The 20,674-nt window shown below is 39.2% G+C and overlaps 2 protein-coding genes across 3 annotated transcripts in view; one reads left to right on the top strand and one right to left on the bottom strand.

Moving 5' to 3' along the window:
- mphosph8 (M-phase phosphoprotein 8) overlaps positions 1 to 20,237 on the top strand; it is an 85,413-nt gene extending 65,176 nt beyond the window's left edge. The window contains exons 12-14 of the mRNA XM_067986095.1: positions 309 to 439; positions 5,288 to 5,371; positions 6,888 to 20,237. Of these exons, the coding sequence (XP_067842196.1) occupies positions 309 to 439; positions 5,288 to 5,371; positions 6,888 to 6,929 (257 nt within the window). The 3' untranslated portion in view covers positions 6,930 to 20,237. The remainder of the gene's footprint in view (positions 1 to 308; positions 440 to 5,287; positions 5,372 to 6,887) is intronic.
- The window catches only part of LOC137322894 (paraspeckle component 1-like), a 127,622-nt gene that overhangs the window by 23,549 nt on the left and 83,399 nt on the right, over positions 1 to 20,674 (bottom strand). Inside the window, exon 10 of one of the 2 annotated variants that reach the window (XR_010963250.1) lies at positions 11,625 to 11,729. Coding sequence is in view for 1 of the 2 variants with exons in the window: in XM_067986098.1 (XP_067842199.1) it covers positions 11,721 to 11,729 (9 nt within the window). In the remaining variant the exon portion in view is untranslated. Of the gene's footprint in view, positions 1 to 8,809; positions 11,730 to 20,674 lie in introns of those variants that run through there. The other variant, XM_067986098.1, reaches the window with a different exon arrangement.

The following is a 20,674-nucleotide window of genomic DNA, read 5'->3' as shown; positions in this document are numbered from 1 at the left end:
CTGAAGGAGTGCTACGTTATCAGAGGTGCTATCTTTTGGATAATACTGAGGATATGTTTGAAACATTATTTGAATACAGGAACATGTTTTGATACACTGCTGTTTTTGTTCATTTTTTTTGTCGGGCGCTGTTAAATTTAATTTAGATATTGGGGAGGCAGTTCTGGCTTCATTTGTTTTAATGCCCATCGCGTATGGCAGGCAAATCGTGTTCGCACAAGCGCGCCAGCTATTAAGCGTTGGATTTGTATTGTATCAGCTTTGCATGTATATGAATTCAACTGTAATCCAGTACTATTTTTCTCTAGGAACTGGGATTCTTCTCTTTATCTTTCATGCAAACTTTTTTAGCCACGACCATATAGTGGCTAAACTCTGTGGACCCTGCAGTGTTCAGGCTGTTGTTCTAAATGATAAGTTTCAACTTCCTGTATTTTTGGTAAGTACTTGTTCTTCATTTTGTATTTTCCATACATGGTAAGTATATAGCCAAACTTGAGGTGTTGTGGGGAAATCATGTGGGTAAATTTTCAACTTGCCACCTGGGCGTAAAACTGGCGTTGTAAAAACAGCCCGATTTTCATTTCCATTGATTTCCATGAAATGCCGAGGACGATTTCTATAACTGACGGCTGATCCGCAAGGCCGGTTTTATGCTTGGGTGGCGAGTTAAAAATCTGTGCTGAGCATGTACATGTGCCATGAAGCCCCAGGACTTGTATGATTGAAGGCTCCTCTTGCTGCCAAAACATCTGGAGTAAATAAAGTAGGCAACAATAAACAGATGAGCATTTGTATATATGGCAAAGATACAAATTGAAATTTTACACTTAGCAGAGAGATGTGCCTCAGCTGGTCTGTGTTTATAGGTTACGTCCTTCAGCACTGACTGTGAAATGCAACAACTGCATCAGAAACATATTTAAGTTTGAACAGCAGGTCTGCATCAATATCTACCAATGGCTTTTAAAAATTGTGCTGAAAATCATGTATTCATGCTTTTGACATTACCACAGATTATCCAGGAAGTATTCCCAAGGGACTGGTTAGCTGCACATAGATCTAAATAATGTATACTTGCATATCACTGTGGGAATGTTACTAAGAGTTTATCAGGTTCAGTTTCAAGTGGCAAAGTTATCAGCTTTTGGCCATTCTTCTGCACCCAGGATTTTCACTACGTGTCAGTAGTTGCACATCATCTCTAGGTGTGGTGCCTGCATGTATTTCTGTACCTAGATGATTGGCTGTTCAGACATGCATACTTCAGGTCTGCCAGCACAGCATTGTGGCAGATACTCATTACAGTTCTAACAGCTGGGATTAATAGTCAATTACGAAATGCTGCAACATAAGAAATAGGAGCAGGAGTAGACCATACGGCCCCTCGAGCCTGCTCTGCCATTCAATAAGATCATGGCTGATCTTCAACCTCGATTCCACTTTCCCCCCCAATCTCCATATCCCTTGATTCCCTTAGAGTCCAAAAATTTATCGATCTCAGTCTTGAATATACTCACTGACTGAGCATCCACAGCACTCTGGGATAGAGAATTCCAAATATTCAGGACCCTCTGAGTGAAGAAATTCCTCTTCATCTCAGTCCTAAATGTCCGACCCCTTATCCTGAGACTATGTCCCCTAGTTCTAGACTTCAGCCAGGGGAAACATCCTCTCAGCATCTACCCTGTCAAGACCCTCTTAGCATCTTATGTTTCAATGAGATCACCTCTCATTTTTCTAAACTCCAGAGAGTATAGGCCCATTCTACTCAATCTTTCCTCATAGGACAACTCTCTCATCTCAGGAATTAATCTAGTGAACCTTTGTTGCACTACCTCCTAAGGGAAGTATGTCCTTCCTTGGATAAGGAGACCAAAACTGTACACAGTATTCCAGGTGTGGTCTCACCAAAGCCCTGTACATTTGCAGCTAGACTTCCTTACTCTTGTACTCCAACCCCCTTGCAATAAAGACCAACATACCATTTGCCTTCTTAATTGCTTGCTGTACCTGCATGTTCACTTTCTGTGTTTCATGTACAAGGACACCCAACTCCCTCTGAACAACATTTAATAGTTTCTCACTATTTAAAACATAATCTGTTTTTCTATTTTTCTTACCAAAGTGAATAACCTCACATTTTCCCACATTATACTCCATCTGCCACCTTCTTGCCCACTCACTTAACCTGACTATATCCCTTTGCATCCTCCTCACAGCTTACTGTCCCACTTAGCTTTGTATCATCAGCAAATTTGGAAACATTACACTCTGTCCCTTCATCTAAGTCATTTATATGGATTGTAAATAACTGAGGCCCAAGCACCGATCCCTGCGGCACTCCACTAATTACAACCTGCCAACCTGAAAATGACCCGTTTATTCCTACTCTTTGCTTTCTGTCCGTTAACCAATCCTCAATCCATGCTGATTCCCCCAATCCCATGAGCCCTAATCTTGAGTAACAACCTCTTGTGTGGCACCTTATCGAATGCGTTTTGAAAATCCCATCTATTGGTTCCCCCTTATCTACCCTGCTAGTTACACCCTCAAAAAAAAACTCTTAATAGATTTGTCAAACACGATTTCCCTTTCATAAAATCGTGTTGACTCTACCTAATCATATTACGATTTTCTAAGTGCCCTGTTACTACATCCTTAATAAAATTCTAGCATTTTCCCTACTATTGATGTCAGGCTAACTGGCTTATAGTTCCCTGTTTTTTCTCTCTCCCTCCTTTCTTGAATAGCGGGCTTACATTTTCTATCTTCCAATCCAAGGGGACCATACTAGAATTCTGGAAGATCAAAACCAATGCATCCACTCTCTCTGCAGCCACCTCTTTTAAAACCCTAGGATGTAGGGTAGTCTCTGGGACGTTGTTCCAGAAATGTTTTCCTGCCTTCTAATTGCTTTATAGTACTTGAGGATCTGATATCCCTTTTGCCGGAAGGGTCCTAGATCCCAGTGGGAAAGGTTATTTAGGAATTTTAGGTCTGATGACATCTTTGTAGATTTTATGCGACCATTTCAGTTGTACCTGCTCAGCCAGTGACCAGCCTGCAGAGCTCCTTTTTCAACCCAGTGAGGTTCAACCAGGTCATCGTCCTTGATTTTATTGGAGGAGGGGGGGCTTCAAAAGCATAATTTACAACAGCATAATCCCTTCAGCAGCCATGCCCACTGGTAACAGGCATACACCTGATTTTGCGAGGGTGAGGGGCCCATCTACAAGGGAACTTGGTTTAGGGCAAGTTGACAACTTGGTGCATCAATTGATTATCACCCATTCTAATCAGGCTAAATCTGGAACACTTAAGCCCATGCATCGTACAGGGTCTCTGGAGATTAAACCTATTCAGCTTCTGAAAAACCATCGGCTCCCACGTTTCTGTTTGAGTACAGATGCCAAGTCAGCCTGGAGGCTGGACAGTCCTTTTCCTGAACAAGAAGGTTTCTGCTACTGATCCCATGAATGTTTCTAAAGATCTGAGAAGACAGAGTGAGTTATACTGGTAACCTTTAGAGGTTGTGCAAGCCATGGTTCTGAGAAATCAAGACAATGAGCAGTGGCAGTATCTCACTACCTCATAGGAAGGATTTTCTTAATTAGATGGGGTGAAATATTACATCCAGTCAACAACCTGATTATTGAAAGATGGCAACTGCTAGGTCAGATCTCCTGTTCCTAGTGGTAGACATCAGTTAGTTCTTGCAGAGCATGCATTTATTGCTTATAATATAAATGGAAAAAAATTGTGAAGTGGTATTCTACTAGATTGGTTAGTACTATCTGATGTGTTGTCCTTCCTACTTTGTGATGCCCTTGTATTCTTGAGTATTGCTAGTATCTGTTCAACATTGGTTTAAAACCTGGTTATTATTTGAGTTCCTGTTGCAACTATTTGTCTTTCATGATCATTTGGTATCCTGTTTTATGTAATCTATTTAGAAATTGTCCCTCTTAGGCCCTCACTGTTTCCCAATTGGACCTTTTGCTCGCCACAAGCTAATGTACTGACTGTTCCAACCTCTTTGAATGTATGAATTTGTCTCTTATTTGGAAAGCTACACTTTTTTAGCATTAGTTTATGGTCACAGTGCTAGTGAACTACAAACCCTTATTGTACCCCAGCCATATTTGATATGGTATTCAAACCCAACTGTCCTTAGGAGTCATCCAGTGTTTTTATGTAAGGTCACTTCCCAGTTTAATTTGGGTGAAGAAATTGTTCCATTGTTTTATCTGCTGTCACACAAATCAGACTGGAATGTTGTTTCCACTATCTAAATGTCTCTCTTGCACAGAATAGTTTGAGCAACCTCTACAGTTGCTTGTTTCCTGTGTTGTAAGGACCAAGGAAAGCCAGTGTCCGAGCAGGTCTGAGCTAGTAGTTTAGCACATCTTACATTGCTACCATTTTGCAAAGGAGAAGGGTCAGGAAACATTTATGGACCAACCTGACTACCATAGAGGATACAGAGCAAAGAAGAAAGAAATTGTTTGAATGACCACAATTCCACCTATTCAAAGATAAGTGCAGCCAAGGCCAACAGTTTTACCATATGCTTCCTAACAGTACAGAAATCAGTCGAGTTCTACAATCCCAACTAATAGATCCAAGTTAGATTCACATTCAAACTTCTCCCCTACTGATTCCTAGCATGCTAACTTCACACCTTAAGAAAAATACTCATCGAAATTTCATTATCTGGACAGACTTAGTTAAACGTAGTGGTATAGGACAGTGTACCATTTCATTGGGTTATGGAGATGTAGGTTTATGCCTGTGTGGATTTTTAAAAACTTCTTTTACCAGCCTTCCCACCAAAACCACAGTATAATTCTGCTCTTACCACATTTGTGGCATTGTCTGATATACTTAGATTTGAAGTGATGTGTTTTAATGCACAACATTGTATTTCCACATGTTGTAATACTCACAATTGCCCAGAGCATCTGCACTTTAGAAATATAATTCTCCTATTCCTTATGAAATAGATAAACTCTTCAGTTTCATTTCACCCACATACCTTTTTGGATCTTGATTTACTATAAAGGCAGCACTTCACCGCTGTTGGTGGCTGTGACAGATTGTTATTCTGCTTGGTGTAAATTTAAATAGTCTATGAATGGTATTTAATTATAATTTAAATAAATGCTGAAAAAATATATAGTCACCCTTTTTTTTAATAAGCTCCTAAATGTTTTATGAGGAAATGTTGATTTTTATGTTAAGATCTACTTAGTGACTAATTTAATGTGTGTTTTTGTTTTTCCAGGATAGTCATTTTATTTATTCCTTCAGTCCAGTGCCTGGCCCTAATAAGTTATTTATTAGACTTGCTGAAGCACCTACTGCCAAGGTAGTTATACTCTAATGTATTGTAGTAAATCTCTGTGCAAATAGTTAGAAGATTTATAACATATTGAAATAGTGACATGCTCTAATCACAATAATTACAGACCAGCATGAAGCAGGTCACCCAATCTTTAATCTGGATCATTTAGTGGGAGAATTAGTTTATTGCTGGCACAAGGCTACTTTTAACTCTTAATATAAACTAGGAGTAGTTAAATTAATTAACCTACCTGTTGTGACATTGCCGTTTAAACTTGCAGCAAAGGGTGATCCATTTTACTTTCTTCCTTGACCAAAAGTGGTGATCTCTGTGGTTGTGGCTGGTGATAACCTCTGCTAGTTGGACAACCTTCATGTATAGATGTAGATATTGAGTGTTGGTGTGCTATTCAACTATGAGTCCAATATTGTCTTTGTTCAATGTCTGTATACGCAGGGACAAGGGTAACGATCAGACATAGAATCCTTGATGATTTGATCTGCACATGCCTGACTTTGAGAACCAGTGCTATTAGCAAAGTATATAGTGTGCCTAGCCAGTAGCATGTTTTTTTCAGGGTCAGGTGATTTTGGATCAACTTAGGCTCGTATGAAGTGCAGCTGCTTTTAAATGAATTAGAGCCTCATTAGAAATGGCTGCTCATGTCAGTAATGTCACTGAGCAACATTGGCTTTGGAAACATGATTTTTAAAAATTCTTATCTGGGTATATATTCCTAATATTTAACATCAACATTAGTACAGTACTTTGAACAAAAAACTTTTCTCCCCTTCTCCCTGACTCCCCCCACCCCCGGCCTTCTCCCTGACTTTCCCTTTAAGTAAAATGTTGAATTGTCTGTCAGAAAATCTTTTATTGTTTCCTATCTTTGCTGCCTTTCATCTAAAATGATGAGGCTTTGTAGACTGCAAACTTCTCTCTGGTGCTGCTGCCCTGCATCAAGAGGCACACTGTGTGATAGGATGAGTCTTGAGACCAGTTTGCTGCTATTCTTTGGAAGGGGTTGTTGATGCTTGCCCATTTGAGTTCAAATGGCAATTAATCTTCATTTTAAACTGAGGTTCACTGCATAGTTGTCTAGTGTATAAATATTTCGTCAATTTCTCCTCCTAAAGCTACTAGTTCATGTGAGGGTATGGTTCCAATGGTGCTAGCAGCCTCATGGTGCTTCATTCAAAGTGGGCATTCTTCTTGCAGTACAGAAAGTGAGTAAAGTATTCAACCATAGGTGGAATCACAATTACGTCCAATATTGTCTTTGCCTGAAACCTACCAGGGGCCAGGAATGCCAGTTGTGTTCCCCAATCTCCCCTCCAAGTTCAGTATACTGAGGCCAATTGTAGCACCTCCAGCAGAGATTGCCTAACTCAGCACAATGGTGGCTAAGCTTGCAACCGTACTCTGAATCATTACCATTTAATTAATTTTTTTTATTATAGATCATTAAAATAAGCATAAACTGCTGCTGAAATGTATTAATCTGATACCACTTTCTAATGGAACACTGCTTTTGTTTCAGGTAAAGCTGCTTATTTGTGCATATAGAGTCCAACTCCAGTGAATGTGTGCCCACGGTGCAGTTGTTCTACCTGTGGGTTAATCATAATTATGATGGACAGGTGCGAGCATTGTTTTCACGTACAGCTCCTCTCTGATAGTTGGAATTTTATACCAAAGTCTATCTCTGGAAATATTCTGTGGGACTTGTTATAGACTTCTTCAAAAATATATTCCTATTGAAAGTTTTACACAAACTGTAGTTACTGTATTGTTTTTGTTTTTAAAGTTGTATTTTTGTAGGTGGCAGTCAATGTTGTGAAGAGATAGCTGGTGCAATGCCCATTTGCCTGACACATTTGTCTGTAAATCCTGACTGTATATACAGACTTTTCCACAATGTGGAATGGAGTGGTAATATGCTCCAAATTTTGAATATTTATGAAAGGTACATATGAACAAGTTGCTACCTTTATTTGTCTGTCAGGCTACAGCACTTTTATTTTTCCTGACTTGGTACTGAAACAGATCTGATATTGGTTAATTGTTTTACTTGGCTCATGGCACTTGCCATTCAGTGATGGAGGGCAAGTAGATGATCTGCTTTGAGGCCTCTACCACTGTTACTCTGAAGTACAGTAGAAACATCAATGAGAGGGGCCAGGATCAATTTCACCTTTTAGAAAATCACAAGCGTGAGCCTATGACTGTCACTTCATCACCATAGCACATTTATTCACTGGTGTGCCACCTTTACTAGTTTGTTTTAATAGTATTTCTCATGAATTTATTTGTATTTATGAATCTGTATAAGTGTATCATGGTGCAGAGCTGCATTTTAAACTTTTAAATATTCTGGCATTCCTTTAGAAGTCATTGTATAGACCTTAACATAAATGGAATTGATAACACATTTCTCATCTCTTGTGTGACATGCAAATACACACGCCCACTGAATTGACTTCTTTTTGAATGTGAATTTACTTGCGAGCTGTTGAATCACCAGTTAGGAACCACTATCCATTTTACTGCAGTTTATACTCTAGTTCGTAAAGAATAAACAAAACTTAGTGTTGTTAGAACCCAAGTTGACATTACTAGAATGGCCTTTGATAAAAGCTATTACAATGGTTCTTATGGAGTTCTTTGATTTTTTTTTAAAAAGAGGCAAGCAGTGGTATATATGTATTGCTGCATGCTTTAGAAATGTGAACATATTTTATTACATACACACAGCTCCAGTATGTGCCTTACTATTCTCTTCCTAGTTGTGTTGTATGAACTACCGGTTATGTGCCTAAACTGTAGCAACTACTACCAAAAATACTGACTTGAGGAATGTGTGATTTATGAAAGTTTTTTCTGTTCTATCCTATGTAAAACCCAAATTCTTTATTGATTTTTGTAACGTTCATGTAAAATATAATTTCTAACATTTATGAAAGAACTTTGGTTTTCATCTATGGTGGTCATTTTGCTGTTTAATACAGAAATTTCCACATTTCTTGAAAGCAAAGGTACAATGGCAATGAATATCAACCTGAACCTTACTAGGAGCAAATGAGTTGTAGTGTACCAAGACATCTTGTATCCCTTTAGAAAACTGAAAAATACTAAAAGGACCTTTGCCACTCCTCAACCTCACAGCTTTCCCCCCCTTGTTTACTGTGTCATTACATTGTTAAAATATCACTAATTTCACCAGGTCAGGTAGTAATGCTAATGTGGTTCTAAACAGTGATAATTCTCCACTAGAGAAAAACTCTTTCCTCGTGGGAGAGTAGATGAAGAGAGTGTTCCTGGAGACTAATTTTTTCACAGCAAATTGATCTTTCTCCCTACCTCCACTGACTTTTTACAAGTAGCATCTTATCCACTGGAGCTTTTTAAAGAAAAAAAGTCACAAGTGGGCACAACTGATATTTGGAAAAATAGTTTATTAGAAATCTCATCATTGCATAACTTTTATCATGAGAAACATTTTAAAAACTCTTAGGAAAAGAAATACAAGTTTGGGCATTCAGTTTTTAAACTAACAATTTTAAAAAAATGGAAATCTCATAGCAAAAAAAGTACATAAATAAATACAGCAAGAATGCATTCATAATAAAACAGTGGATAGTAGCCATTTTTTGTGCAAAGATTTATTTCTTGTTTGAAGGGATATAAACTGGCATACCCCAGTGATCAGTGTTGGGATCATTGCTCATTTTTATATAATAATGATCTGGACATGGGGACGCTCGATTTGTAGTTGACATACATAGGCAGTGTCGTTAACTGAAGAGAACTGTAAGTGACTCAGGAGGACGTAGATTGGACAGTTAGATGTCATATAAAACTGAATGTGGATAAATGTGACATAATATATCTGGTGAGGAAAATTAAGATGATCTACACTAAATGGAATACAGAGATAGAAAACACATTCTTAAAAAATGAGGGGACAAGTTGATAAAGGTGTAAATGAATGTGTGTGGGGTCCTATGTTTTATAAATAGGGGTATAGAGTACAAAAGCAGAGGTAATAGTAAACCTATACAAATTAGTGGTTAGGCCAGTTGGAATAGTGTCCAGTTTTGAGCACTCTACTTTAGCGAGGATGTTAAGGCAACAGAGAGGGTATAGAAAAGATTCACTAATACCATAGATGAGGTATTAGTTGAGGAGAAAGAAACTGGGACTCTTCAGGACAAAACGCTGCACAAATTAAAAAGGTTCACAGAATTAGATACTGTAAATACAAGGGGAGGATTTTAATTACTCAATTATTTAGTGAGCTGATAGGGGAATAGCTGAAATATTTGTGGATGAAATTAGTTGTTTTTCAGAGGCAGCACTATGGAAAATCATTTACTAGACAATCTTTTAGCAGTAATCCAGTGATGATATTGGACCTCCACATGAGGGAATATCCAGGCAATAATGATCATAACATCAGACAAGTTACTGCTGCAGATAATTTGATGTCAGGAATGAGTGAGGACTTATGTAGAGTAGATACTTCAGTATGGAAGGCTTTTAGAAATCTACCTAAATGGACAAAAAAACCATCATGCATGTCCCTCAGATTGAAAGGTGGGTGCATGGCAAAATGAAACCAAAGTAGTTTAATTTGCCTCTGGATGTCTCCATTAAAGTAAAATAATTCACTGGAGAATAGTGAGCAATGTAAATATGGATTGTGGATACGTGTGACCGTGATAACAAGGCCTTTTCTAGTTAAGTTAGGAGTCGGAGAGAAATCAACAACAACTACTTGCATTTATATAGTGCCTTTAACATAATAAAATGACCCATGGCAATCAAAGACCAGATAAGACTTTGCAGGGCACATCTGGGTACAGTCCCAAGATAGGGCAGAGGTGCTGAATGGTTACTTTGCATTTGTTTTCACTGCTGAAGAGGGTGGAGTTGGCAGAGCTAAGAGAATCAGATGAAGTTGAGACAAAATGAGGCCCCGATGGTATCCAACTTAAGGAAATGAAAGGTGTTTTATGTCAGCCCCTGGCTCAGGTATTTATCTGTTCGTTGCAGTCTGTGAGTGTTCCCATGGACTAGAGGAAGGTCCATGTAGTCTAATTAAACCAAGGCTCCACTCAGTCTGCCAGCTCAGGGAAATAAAATATTCCATGGCATTATTTGAAGAGCCAACAATCTTCCCTCAACCAACACCAAAAAAACCATATAATTTGGTCATTTATTCATGTGCTGTTTGTGGGACTTTGCTGTACACAACAATAATTACACTCAAAGTAATTCATTCCTGATGAAGCATTGAGAGGTGGTAAGAATTTGGGAGTATGTTAAATGTTGCATTTTAAAACAAATTCACAAAGGAGGCTGCAACCATCAAGATTTGGGGGGGGGGGGGGCGGGGACGGTGGTGAGATATTAATGAGATAGGCACTGAACAGGTTTCCACACCAAGGGGGCATTAAGCAATATGCTATCTTGTCTCAGATGGTTTAACAAACATCCACACCTATTATGGGGGGACTGATTCTATTTATGTCAGCCCAACAGGGGGTGTCTGCTGAAGATATACTCTTAGGAGATGGCAGGACTGCTGGCAAATCCCTCTACAGGGAAGGGGTTGGAGACACCGCCCTTCTATTTCCTGTTAACGCACGGAGAGAAGAAACAGTCAGGCAGGCCAGTTAGGTCTAGGGAAGGAGCTCAGCCAAGCAAGGGAAAGCTTGCTTATCTTAAGCCCACAGCCTACCAGAACCAGAAGGCTGACCAAGAAAAGTTAGGTGAGCCTGCTAATTTGTATAGTGTGCATATATTTTGAAATTATTTTTCTTGCTCTCATGGAGGGATGGGAAGTTAGGTGGATTACAGCAAGATTTGATTAGAACTGTTACTCTGTACATTCATTTGCTGTCTGTAAAATAAAGCAACTTAAAATTCAGTCTGAAAGATCGAAGCACATATGAGGACACTTGTGAAAGACAGTATCCAGTTCAGATCACAAGGAGATGCTATTGGTATACTCCTGGGTTTTGCTGTTTGGATATTGGGCAGTACAGGGACACTCCTGAAAGTAAGACGCTCAGAGTGACCAGCACTTCTGAACCCAATCGAATATTTAAGCTAGGCCCACAATTTGTAATAGTACTATATAAATGCAAGTTCTTTTTTCAACAGAAAGTACAGGAGTACTTAATACCACTATATTCAAAGTAGAAAATGTTTGTTTACCTGCCACTGTCATTCTGATAAACTCAGGAACACTTACCAAATGAGGAACACTTACCAAATGTGCTGGATTCATTATGTTGCATTCAAAACTTTCAAAGCTCATCATGGAAGGATGTCAGTATTTGAAAATGTCATCTGCCCTTCGTAAAAACTAAATTACCTAGAAATGAGAGATGGAAACTCAGTGAAAATGTTCACAATGCTCTTAACATGGTTTCAACATGAAAAAGTGGCATGAGTAATTATGATTATAGTGTTAATGTAACTTGTATAACATGTATAATACCAAACATTCATTAAGAAAATATGGATTAAATTACAAAGATTAGATCACAAGATAAATACATATATGTGAGACTATTTGACTGGCCTCTGATTTTACTGCCCTCCCTTAAGCTCTACCTCCGTATAAACTCTCCTAACCCTGATCTCGGCAACCCTTTCCACCTTGCCATCTCACGTAGCCTCTCTATTCTCAATCACAGACAAGGCCATCTCTGACCACTTCCTTGTATCCCTCATCATCCACATCCCTCTATTTCTGCATCTGGAATGCACACTACCACATGTCACTTACAACTGCACTTTCAAACTCCCAATTATCTAGCCTTTGTCCCTCCATTTTCCACAATACTTCTGCAGCTGTCTATCTGCTCCACCATTTACCTCCATCTTTGATGCCCTTGTCCCCAATAAAATCCTTTCGCTCCCATTGGTATGGCTTCATCTTTGCTCTCTCAAGTCAAAGGGACACAGCCGTGAGCGTATCTGGTGCACAACAGGTTTAGCCATCCATCACTAGATCTGACTATCATATCAAGCACGACTGGACCTTGCTCTCCTCTGCAAAAACTGCTGACTACTCCAGGATCATCCTTGAACCTCCGGCTTCTTCTCTCCACTACCAACTATCTCCCGAAACCCCTCTTCCCTACCCCCTCCATCCTCATCCCCAACAAGGTGCAAGAAGCTCATGGACTTCTTTGTTGCTAAGATTAAGATCATCCGTTCAGCTGCCTATACTGCATGCTGCCCCTCCCCTTCCCCACCAAGCCAAACCTCCCTCAATGTTTGCCCCTGCCCTAGCTCTGAACCCTCATCTTTCTCTAGGTTCTCTCCTGTCTCCCTTCATGCCCTCTCGGAGCTCATCTTGTTAATGAAGCTCATCTCCTGCTCCTTTGACCCCAGTTCCCACTAATACTGACCAAGCTCCTTCCAGGCCCCCATGCTAGTTGGCATTGTAAATGGTTCCCCCCTCTTCAAAAAACCCACCCTCAACATCTCAGTCCTTGTTAACTGCCACCCCATCTCCAACCTCCCTTTCCGTTCCAAATTCCTCAAATGTGTTGTTGCCTCCCAAATCCATGCCCATCTTTCCCGCAACTGCACATTTGAACTGCAATCAGCACCAAAACTGCCCTAATCGAAGTCACAAATTACATTGCGACTGGTACATTTCCATCTTTGACCTCTCTGCTGCCTCCAATCACACCATCCTCTTCCAACGCATGTATCCTGTTGTCCAGCTGAATAAGACTGCCCTTGCTTGATACCTAACCAAACTTACCCATCATAGCCAGAGCATCTCCAGCAATGGTTTCTCCTCACCTCCCCTCCCCCACCCCCATCATTACCTCTGGTGACCCTAAGGATCTATCATTGGGCTAGCTCCTCTTCCTCATCTACACACTGCCCCTTGGCAACATCATCCAAAGACATGGGGTTGTATCATCTCCATCACAAAGACTGCCTATTTTCACTGTTGTAACTTCACCTGTCTCTGCCCCACACCTCAGCCCATCTGCTTTGAAAACCCTCATCCATGCCTTTATTACCTTTGAACTTAACTATACCAATGCTCTTCTGGCCAGCTTCCCATCCTCCATAAACTTCAGCTCATCCAAAACTCTGCTGCCCATATTCTATCCTGTGCATTCATCACCCCTGTGCTTGCTGACCTACATTGCCTCCCGGTCTCCCAACGCCTCCAATTTAAAATTCTTATCCTGGTGTTCAAATCGCCAGATGGTCTGGTCCCTCCCTATCTCTGTAACCTCCAGCCGTACAACTGTCAGAGAACAGTGCATTCCTCCAACTTTGGCCTCTTGTGCATCTCCCACTCCCTTCACCCCACTGTTGGCAGCTGTGCCTTCAGCCGTATAGACCCCAAATGCTGGAATTCCCTCCCTAAACCTCTCCTCCTTCAAGACCCTCCTAAAAGCTCACCTCTTTGACCAAGCTTTTAGTTACCCCTTTTAATACCTCCTGTGTCAATTTTTGTCTGATAACACATCTGGGAACTTCCTTCGGTCATTTTTCTATGTTGCGCTAAAGGCACTATATAAATGTAAGTTTCTGTTCACCTTTCCACACAAATGTACAGTTCCTCCATCACATTTAACTGCCTAAATGAATGATGTTGCAGTCTTTGCCTCCACTACCATACCCAGAAGAACATTCTAGATATTGATCACTGTGAAGAAGTGCCACTTGCAAACAGACTTGAATTTGCCTTTTACCAGTTTGTATCAGATCCCATTGTCTTGTAGTAATGACTAAAATCATAACTAACATTTCTATTCTTTTCAGTATTTGACATACCTTTATAGCATCCCTCTTATTTGCTTCACCACCAGCACAACTTGCATTTGTGTAATACCTTTAACATAGAAAGACATCCCAGGGTGCTTCAGAAAAGCATGAGGAAAATGAGATTAGAAGCAGTAACCAAAAGCTTGGGCAGAGAGGTGGGTTTTGAGGAGAAAGTGGTGGTGAGGCAGACAAGTTTAGGGAGAGAATTCCAGAGAGTGCTCCCTAAGGCAGCTTTGGGCATGGCCCCTAATGGCAGAGTGAAGAGGCTGGAGACTGAAGAGAGTTAAGGCTGTTCAAAGCTGAGCAGTCAGCTTTATTAGCCCTTCTCAACTCATGTCCTTGGATACTTGGTTTGTGTCTATTCTCTGCATTGTCTCCAGGGCTTGGACATATCCCTTATCCTTCAGTGATCAGACCACTATACAGCTTCAGCATGATTAGAGTACAAGTCTGAGCCAATTTGGTACTTAAGCTCAGCATTCCATTTGCTTTGAATGCTGTGTCACAATGACAGCATGATTAAGTGTTGGGTTTACCATCACTCCCAGATTTCTTTCAGCCTCTTCCCTAGCTAGTTCAATACCATTCTTTCTTCCAATGTGTAATATCTTGCACACAGTATTAATTTGGCTACCTGCAAACTCTGTCGTTTTGTAGTTCCTTGGCTGCCTTATTGCACTCTTATGCAACCCCCCCCCCCCCCCCCAACATTGTTCAGAATCAACTACTAAACTGAAAGCTAATTTTTGTGAGCACACATTTCTATCCTAGCTTTTGAGCTTCACAGAAATGTAAATGTGTAACAAGGAAATCCATTACTACTCCTTCTTATTAAACTATGACGGAACATTTGATAGAATGCAAATACAAAGCCTTCCTTTCTCTGCAGTTTCTTTTACCTTCCCTAAAAAATATAATTGTTGTAATTTTATGTTAAAGTGATTAAATACAATAACTGGATCACTTTTTTAAAATGATCGGGTAGTTCATTTTCAACAGATGTTTTTCCTCTATAACGAATTTCCCATCCCTAGTATCCTTGTGAGTCTATGCTGTACTCCATGGCTTTAATGTCCTTTCTATTATGGAGCGCTGAAAAATGTACACCGTACTCTAACTGTGGCCTAGCCATTGCCTTGTACAAATTTATTACTTCTTTACTTTTGCACTCTATGTCCTTACATATTAAACCTAAATGCTATTGACTACTTCCAATCTTCTGTTCAAGCAATATCCATTTATCTATGTCAACCAGCTTTCTATGCTAAGAAAGGCAAAAAAAGATGGAATAGGGTATATTAGATAGAAATAAAATTAAAGTTTGACTTAAAACAAAGATAATATTTAAGAACGTAAGAAATAGAAGTAGGCCATACGGCCCCTCGAGCCTGCTCTGCCATTCAATAAGATCATGGCTGATTTTCAACCTCAACTCCATATCCCTCGATTCCCTTAGTGTCCAAAAATCTATCTCTCTCAGTCTTCAATATACTCAAATATGAAGGTATTTACAATTTCTACTGAAAATTGTATTGCACTTCATTTAGTTATTGTTAGTTTTATTGATAAAGCCACTCATGACATTATCTTTATTATGGTTTACATTTGTGTTTCAACATTAAAATAGGCAAACTATATATATATATTTTATTTTAAAAGTCTCATGGAGATTGAAATTTCCTTGACCCGAAGGCAGTTGTAAGGGTTACGGTGACATGTCACCTGAAGCAGCATTATGCCTCATCACTGTATTTTTAAACAAATAAAAATTAGACAAGTTTTCACCATTAATTTTGGTATTAATATAAATCGATGCAAGTACAGTACCACTGTAGAGTGTGTATTTTGCAATCTAGGATTCTTCCACTTTTAATGATATGAAAGTACACATTATACACCAATTTAATATTTTACATACAAGCATAATTTCTTGAAATGTAGTTTGAACTGCTCAGTCTTGAATACATTAATCCAGTCACTATCAATTCAACCAGTTAAATTTTAAGTTTGGGTACTTTTAGCAAAAACAGCTTTTAAGACAACTGAAAAAGGTAGAAACTTAAATTGAAGGTTAAGTTTTTCACAGGAAAAGCATTGTTTCAAACATTATCTAAACTGTATTGCTGCACCAAAGTGATTCATATAATAGCTGATATTTTGGATTGGTTCAGGATAATGTTGGCAGTGTAATTAGGACATCTTCCAGATAAAGCACAAAAGGGAAAACTAAATATGAATTCTGAGGCAAATCAAAGGAACAGTTCTTTGAAAACAGTATTTTTAAAAAGTTCCATTCAAGATACTACTTGAAAACTAACCAGGTATCGAAATGGGAATCTCAATCCTTTCAAGCAATTGTGAAATGAAAGGTAGATAATTAGACAAAACCGGTCATTTTCAGAAATGATTGGATTGAATAACAATGGCTTGCAATTTGTTTAGATACAGAACCATAAATGTGTTGAATGTGGCTAATCTTACAAAGCATAAGGGATTCCTTCCCAGTTTAATTTTCAGAAAATCCACTACTTCTATTTCTGGTTAACCGTTTGCATCGCCTAACAATGCTTGGGAAAAAAATGATATCAAAAAGGAGTTCCATATATGGATTTTCTAGAAATGAGCAAATCATATGCTTTTATCACTGGTCACGCATGGTATATTAGACTTCTTGACGAAAGTAAATATTTTTACCAATAATTTTGTTGAAATGTCAGTCATAAAACCAAGTTAGGTTTCTTTTACAAGATCACTATGAAAATGTTACATTAGCACACAAGATAGATTCTTAGGTGTGATACCAAAATTAAACTATTTTTGTATTCACATTATGGAAATATTTTATATTGAAGGCAGCTGTAATCATAAATACAGATACAATAGCAATAAAATTAGGAAATATAAGCAGAGTGAAACCTGAGGGAGTGAGTCTCGTACCTTAAAAATGTACAGGCAATAGGTTGAAGCAATAACTAAGGAACATATGAGTACAGAAAATTCTACAGTAAAATATTAAATATTTGATCAAACTCATTTTTCATCCTCTCCTAAAAATGGCAACTTTTGCCAAGTACAGTTCTACAGGCAGCAGCAGTCTTTCAGTATCTTATGCAAGTGGTCATTCTTTTATTGTTGGCACATTTTCCAAATGTGGGAAGCATCACAACTGAGCACAATAATGTCTTCACCTAATATCCTCAAATATGCACAGAAATAGTGATCAAGACCGAGAACCCCGGCTGATTTTTAAATTTTGTAGCTCAGTGGCATCCTGGCTAATCATGTAACTTAGCACAGACAAATTAAAACTGGGACCTTCATGGTCTGCATGAGTCAGTACCCCATGAGAACAAGCCAATTATAGAATGAATGATACAGCACAGAAGGAGGCCATTCGGCCCATCGTGCCTGTGCCCTTCAGTTTTAGAACACATATACTGGGATCAAGCATTATCACGTAGAAACATTCATCACATAAGAACAATTATTCATGAATCCTTTTTAAAAAAAAGTTACCGAGATTTTTGAAGAAAATTTTAACACTTCAATGATTTCATACATAATATCTCACCACATTAAACACATACTGTTGACTAGTGGAACAAAGCACTGTAAGATGAAAAAAAAGGACATGACAAAGTGCTCTGGGTATTCTAAAAGGGACTGTTTGCAGTAAAGCAGTGTTGTTCAATATACTGGCCACTAGCCACATGTGGCTAATTGCATTTCTGACAAGTAAATTTAAAAAATCAGTAATAGATACAGTCATTGGGCATGTGATCTCAAAGTTCCTTTGCACAGTACATGCATAAAGACGTACTTTAACCTTTTTGTGCATTTGTTGGTAAAATGGTAAGATGTAAAGCAGAGGGTGGCTAAGAGTAACGTGGGCATCTTAATGACCAACGCAGGTGACATTGTAATTAGAAATCAGGAAATGGCAGACTTACTTTGTATCGGTCTTCATAGTAGACGATGTGGATAAAGTACGAGAGATAAAAGGAAAACTAAAAATAAATCAAGGGGAGGAACTATAAGCAATGGAGAAACTAATAAGATTAAAGATAGACAAATCTCCAAGACCTGATGGCTTCCACCCCAGGGTATTAAAAGAAGTAGGTGAGGAAATTGATGATGCATTAGTCATGATCTTCTAAAACTCTTGATTCAAGAATTGTCCCCTTAGATTGGAAAACTGCCAATATCACTCCATTACTTAAGGGTAGGAGAGATAAACTAGGAAATTATAGGCTTTTTAGTCTAACATCAGTTGTTACTAGAATCTGTTATTAGGGGCAGTGAGCGAGCATTTAGACAAATATGATCTGATCAAAGAGCCAGTATGGATTTGTAAAGGGTAATTCATGTCTAACGAACTTAGCTGAATTTTTTGAGGAGGTAACTAACATGGTACATAAGGGAGTGTCTATGGATGTTATTTACATAGACTTCCAGAAGGCATGCTACAAGGTTCCACATAAGAGATTGTTAATAAAAATGAGCACATATGGAATTGAAGGCAACCTATTGGCTTGGATAGGGAATTGGTTAGGAGGTTGGAGACAGAGAGTTGGGATAATGGGTATGTACTAAAATTGGCAGGATGTGACTAGTGGTGTCCCCCAAGGATATGTACTGGGACCATAGCTTTTCACTATATTCATAAATGACTAGGATGAAGGAAGAGAGAGAGAGAGAGAGATGTGTATCTAGTTCCAGTTCTGATGAAGGGTCATCAATTTGAAGCGTTAACTCTGTTTCTTTCTCCACGGATGCTGCCTAACTTGCTGAGTATTTCCAGCATTTTCTATTTTTATTTCAGATTTCTAGCATCCGCAGTATCTTGCTTTTGAGATGTATATCTAAGTTTGCTGACGACACTAAATTAGGTGGCACAGTAAGTAGTGTAGACGGGAGCAGAAAGTTGCAGAGGGGACATTGATAGATTAAGTGAATGGGCAAAACTGTGGCAGATCGTGTTCAATGTGGGGAAAATGTGAGGTCATCCACTTTGGACCGAAGAAAGATAGATCAGAATATTTTCTAAATGGCAAGAAGCTAGGAACTGGATGAGCAGAGATTTCTAGGCACCTCCGGAAGGATATATTGGCTTTGGAGGGGGTGCAGCGCAGATTCACCACAATGATACTGGGGCTAAAAGGGTTAAGTTATGAGGACAGGTTGCATAAATTAGGCTTGTATTCCCGTGAATATAGAAGATTAAAGGGTGATCTAATTAAAGTGTTTAAGATGATTAAAGGATTTGATAGGGTAGATAGAGAGAAACTATTTCCTCTGGTGGGAGAGCCCAGAACAAGGGGGCATAACCTTAAAATTAGAACTAGGCCATTCAGGGGTGATGTCAGGAAACACTTCTTCACGCAAAGGGTAGTGGGAATCTGCAACTCTTTCCCCAAAAAGCTGTTGAGGCTAGGTCAATTGAATGTTTCAAAACAGAGATTGGCAAGATTTTTGTACGGCAAGGGTATTAAGGGTTACGGAACCAAGGTGAGTAAATGGAATTAAGATACAGATCAGCCATGATCTAACTGAATGGTGAACCAGGCTCAAGGGGCTGAATGGCCCACCCCTGTTCCTATGTTCCTGGAGCGTGTGAACATTTTTTGATGGTTGAATGCTTTACTTCCTTGGTGAATGAATGGTGGTAGATATTTGGTAAATAAATAGGAATATAGAAAATAGGAGCAAGAGTAGGCCATTCGGCCCTTCGGGCCTGCTCCGCCATTCAAAATGATCATGGCTGATCGTCTAACTCAGTACCCTGTTCCCGCTTTTTCCCCATATCCCTTGATCCCTTTAGCATTAATATATCTATCTCCTTCTTGAATACATCTACATGTAAAATACATTTACTGGTATTGAGTCTATATAAGACTTTTTTTTACTAAAATTAGTGCATGTGACTAAAATGGTATCGCTGTGACTAGTCAGCGATTTATATTGGTCAACACTGTAGGAAAGTATGTCATTCACACAAATAAGAGTACAACTTTTGGAAAAAAAAGTACAACTTGATGTAGTGGAATTTGGAGTTTAATAAATACTTCAATTCTCATGGTGTGGAGCTTTTTGTTTCTAAAAAAAAAGGTAAAACTGGGCTAATGCAGCGAGCTCTGTAATGTTTTGATGAAAATAAACCCAAAACATCACACTCTACTCAACTCCGGAAGCTCCCGGTTGTACCGGGGTCAGGGGCTCTGCAAAAATCACCTTTGCGACGTGAAGCAGCGCCGAACCCGCGTTCACAAACGCACTGTCCACTTTCAAGTTGCCCTTCATACTGGTCCGCACTTACCAAAGGATTTGAAACGCGCCGAGTAAATATACTGTGGGAGGCAGCGAGGAGCAAAAGGGTCGGTCATCCCGGGAATGTTGAAGTCTGTATCTGCCAGGTAGGAAGTCGCTTTCACACAACCCGCCAGTCACCGACTCAGCCACACGGATCCAGTCTGAATACAATGCGGCACAGAGGACCGGAAGATAATGTAATTG

This window comes from Heptranchias perlo, chromosome 6 (genome assembly GCF_035084215.1).
Source record: "Heptranchias perlo isolate sHepPer1 chromosome 6, sHepPer1.hap1, whole genome shotgun sequence".
Classification (NCBI taxonomy): Eukaryota; Metazoa; Chordata; class Chondrichthyes; order Hexanchiformes; family Hexanchidae; genus Heptranchias; species Heptranchias perlo.
This window is presented reverse-complemented; position numbering and strand designations above follow the sequence as displayed.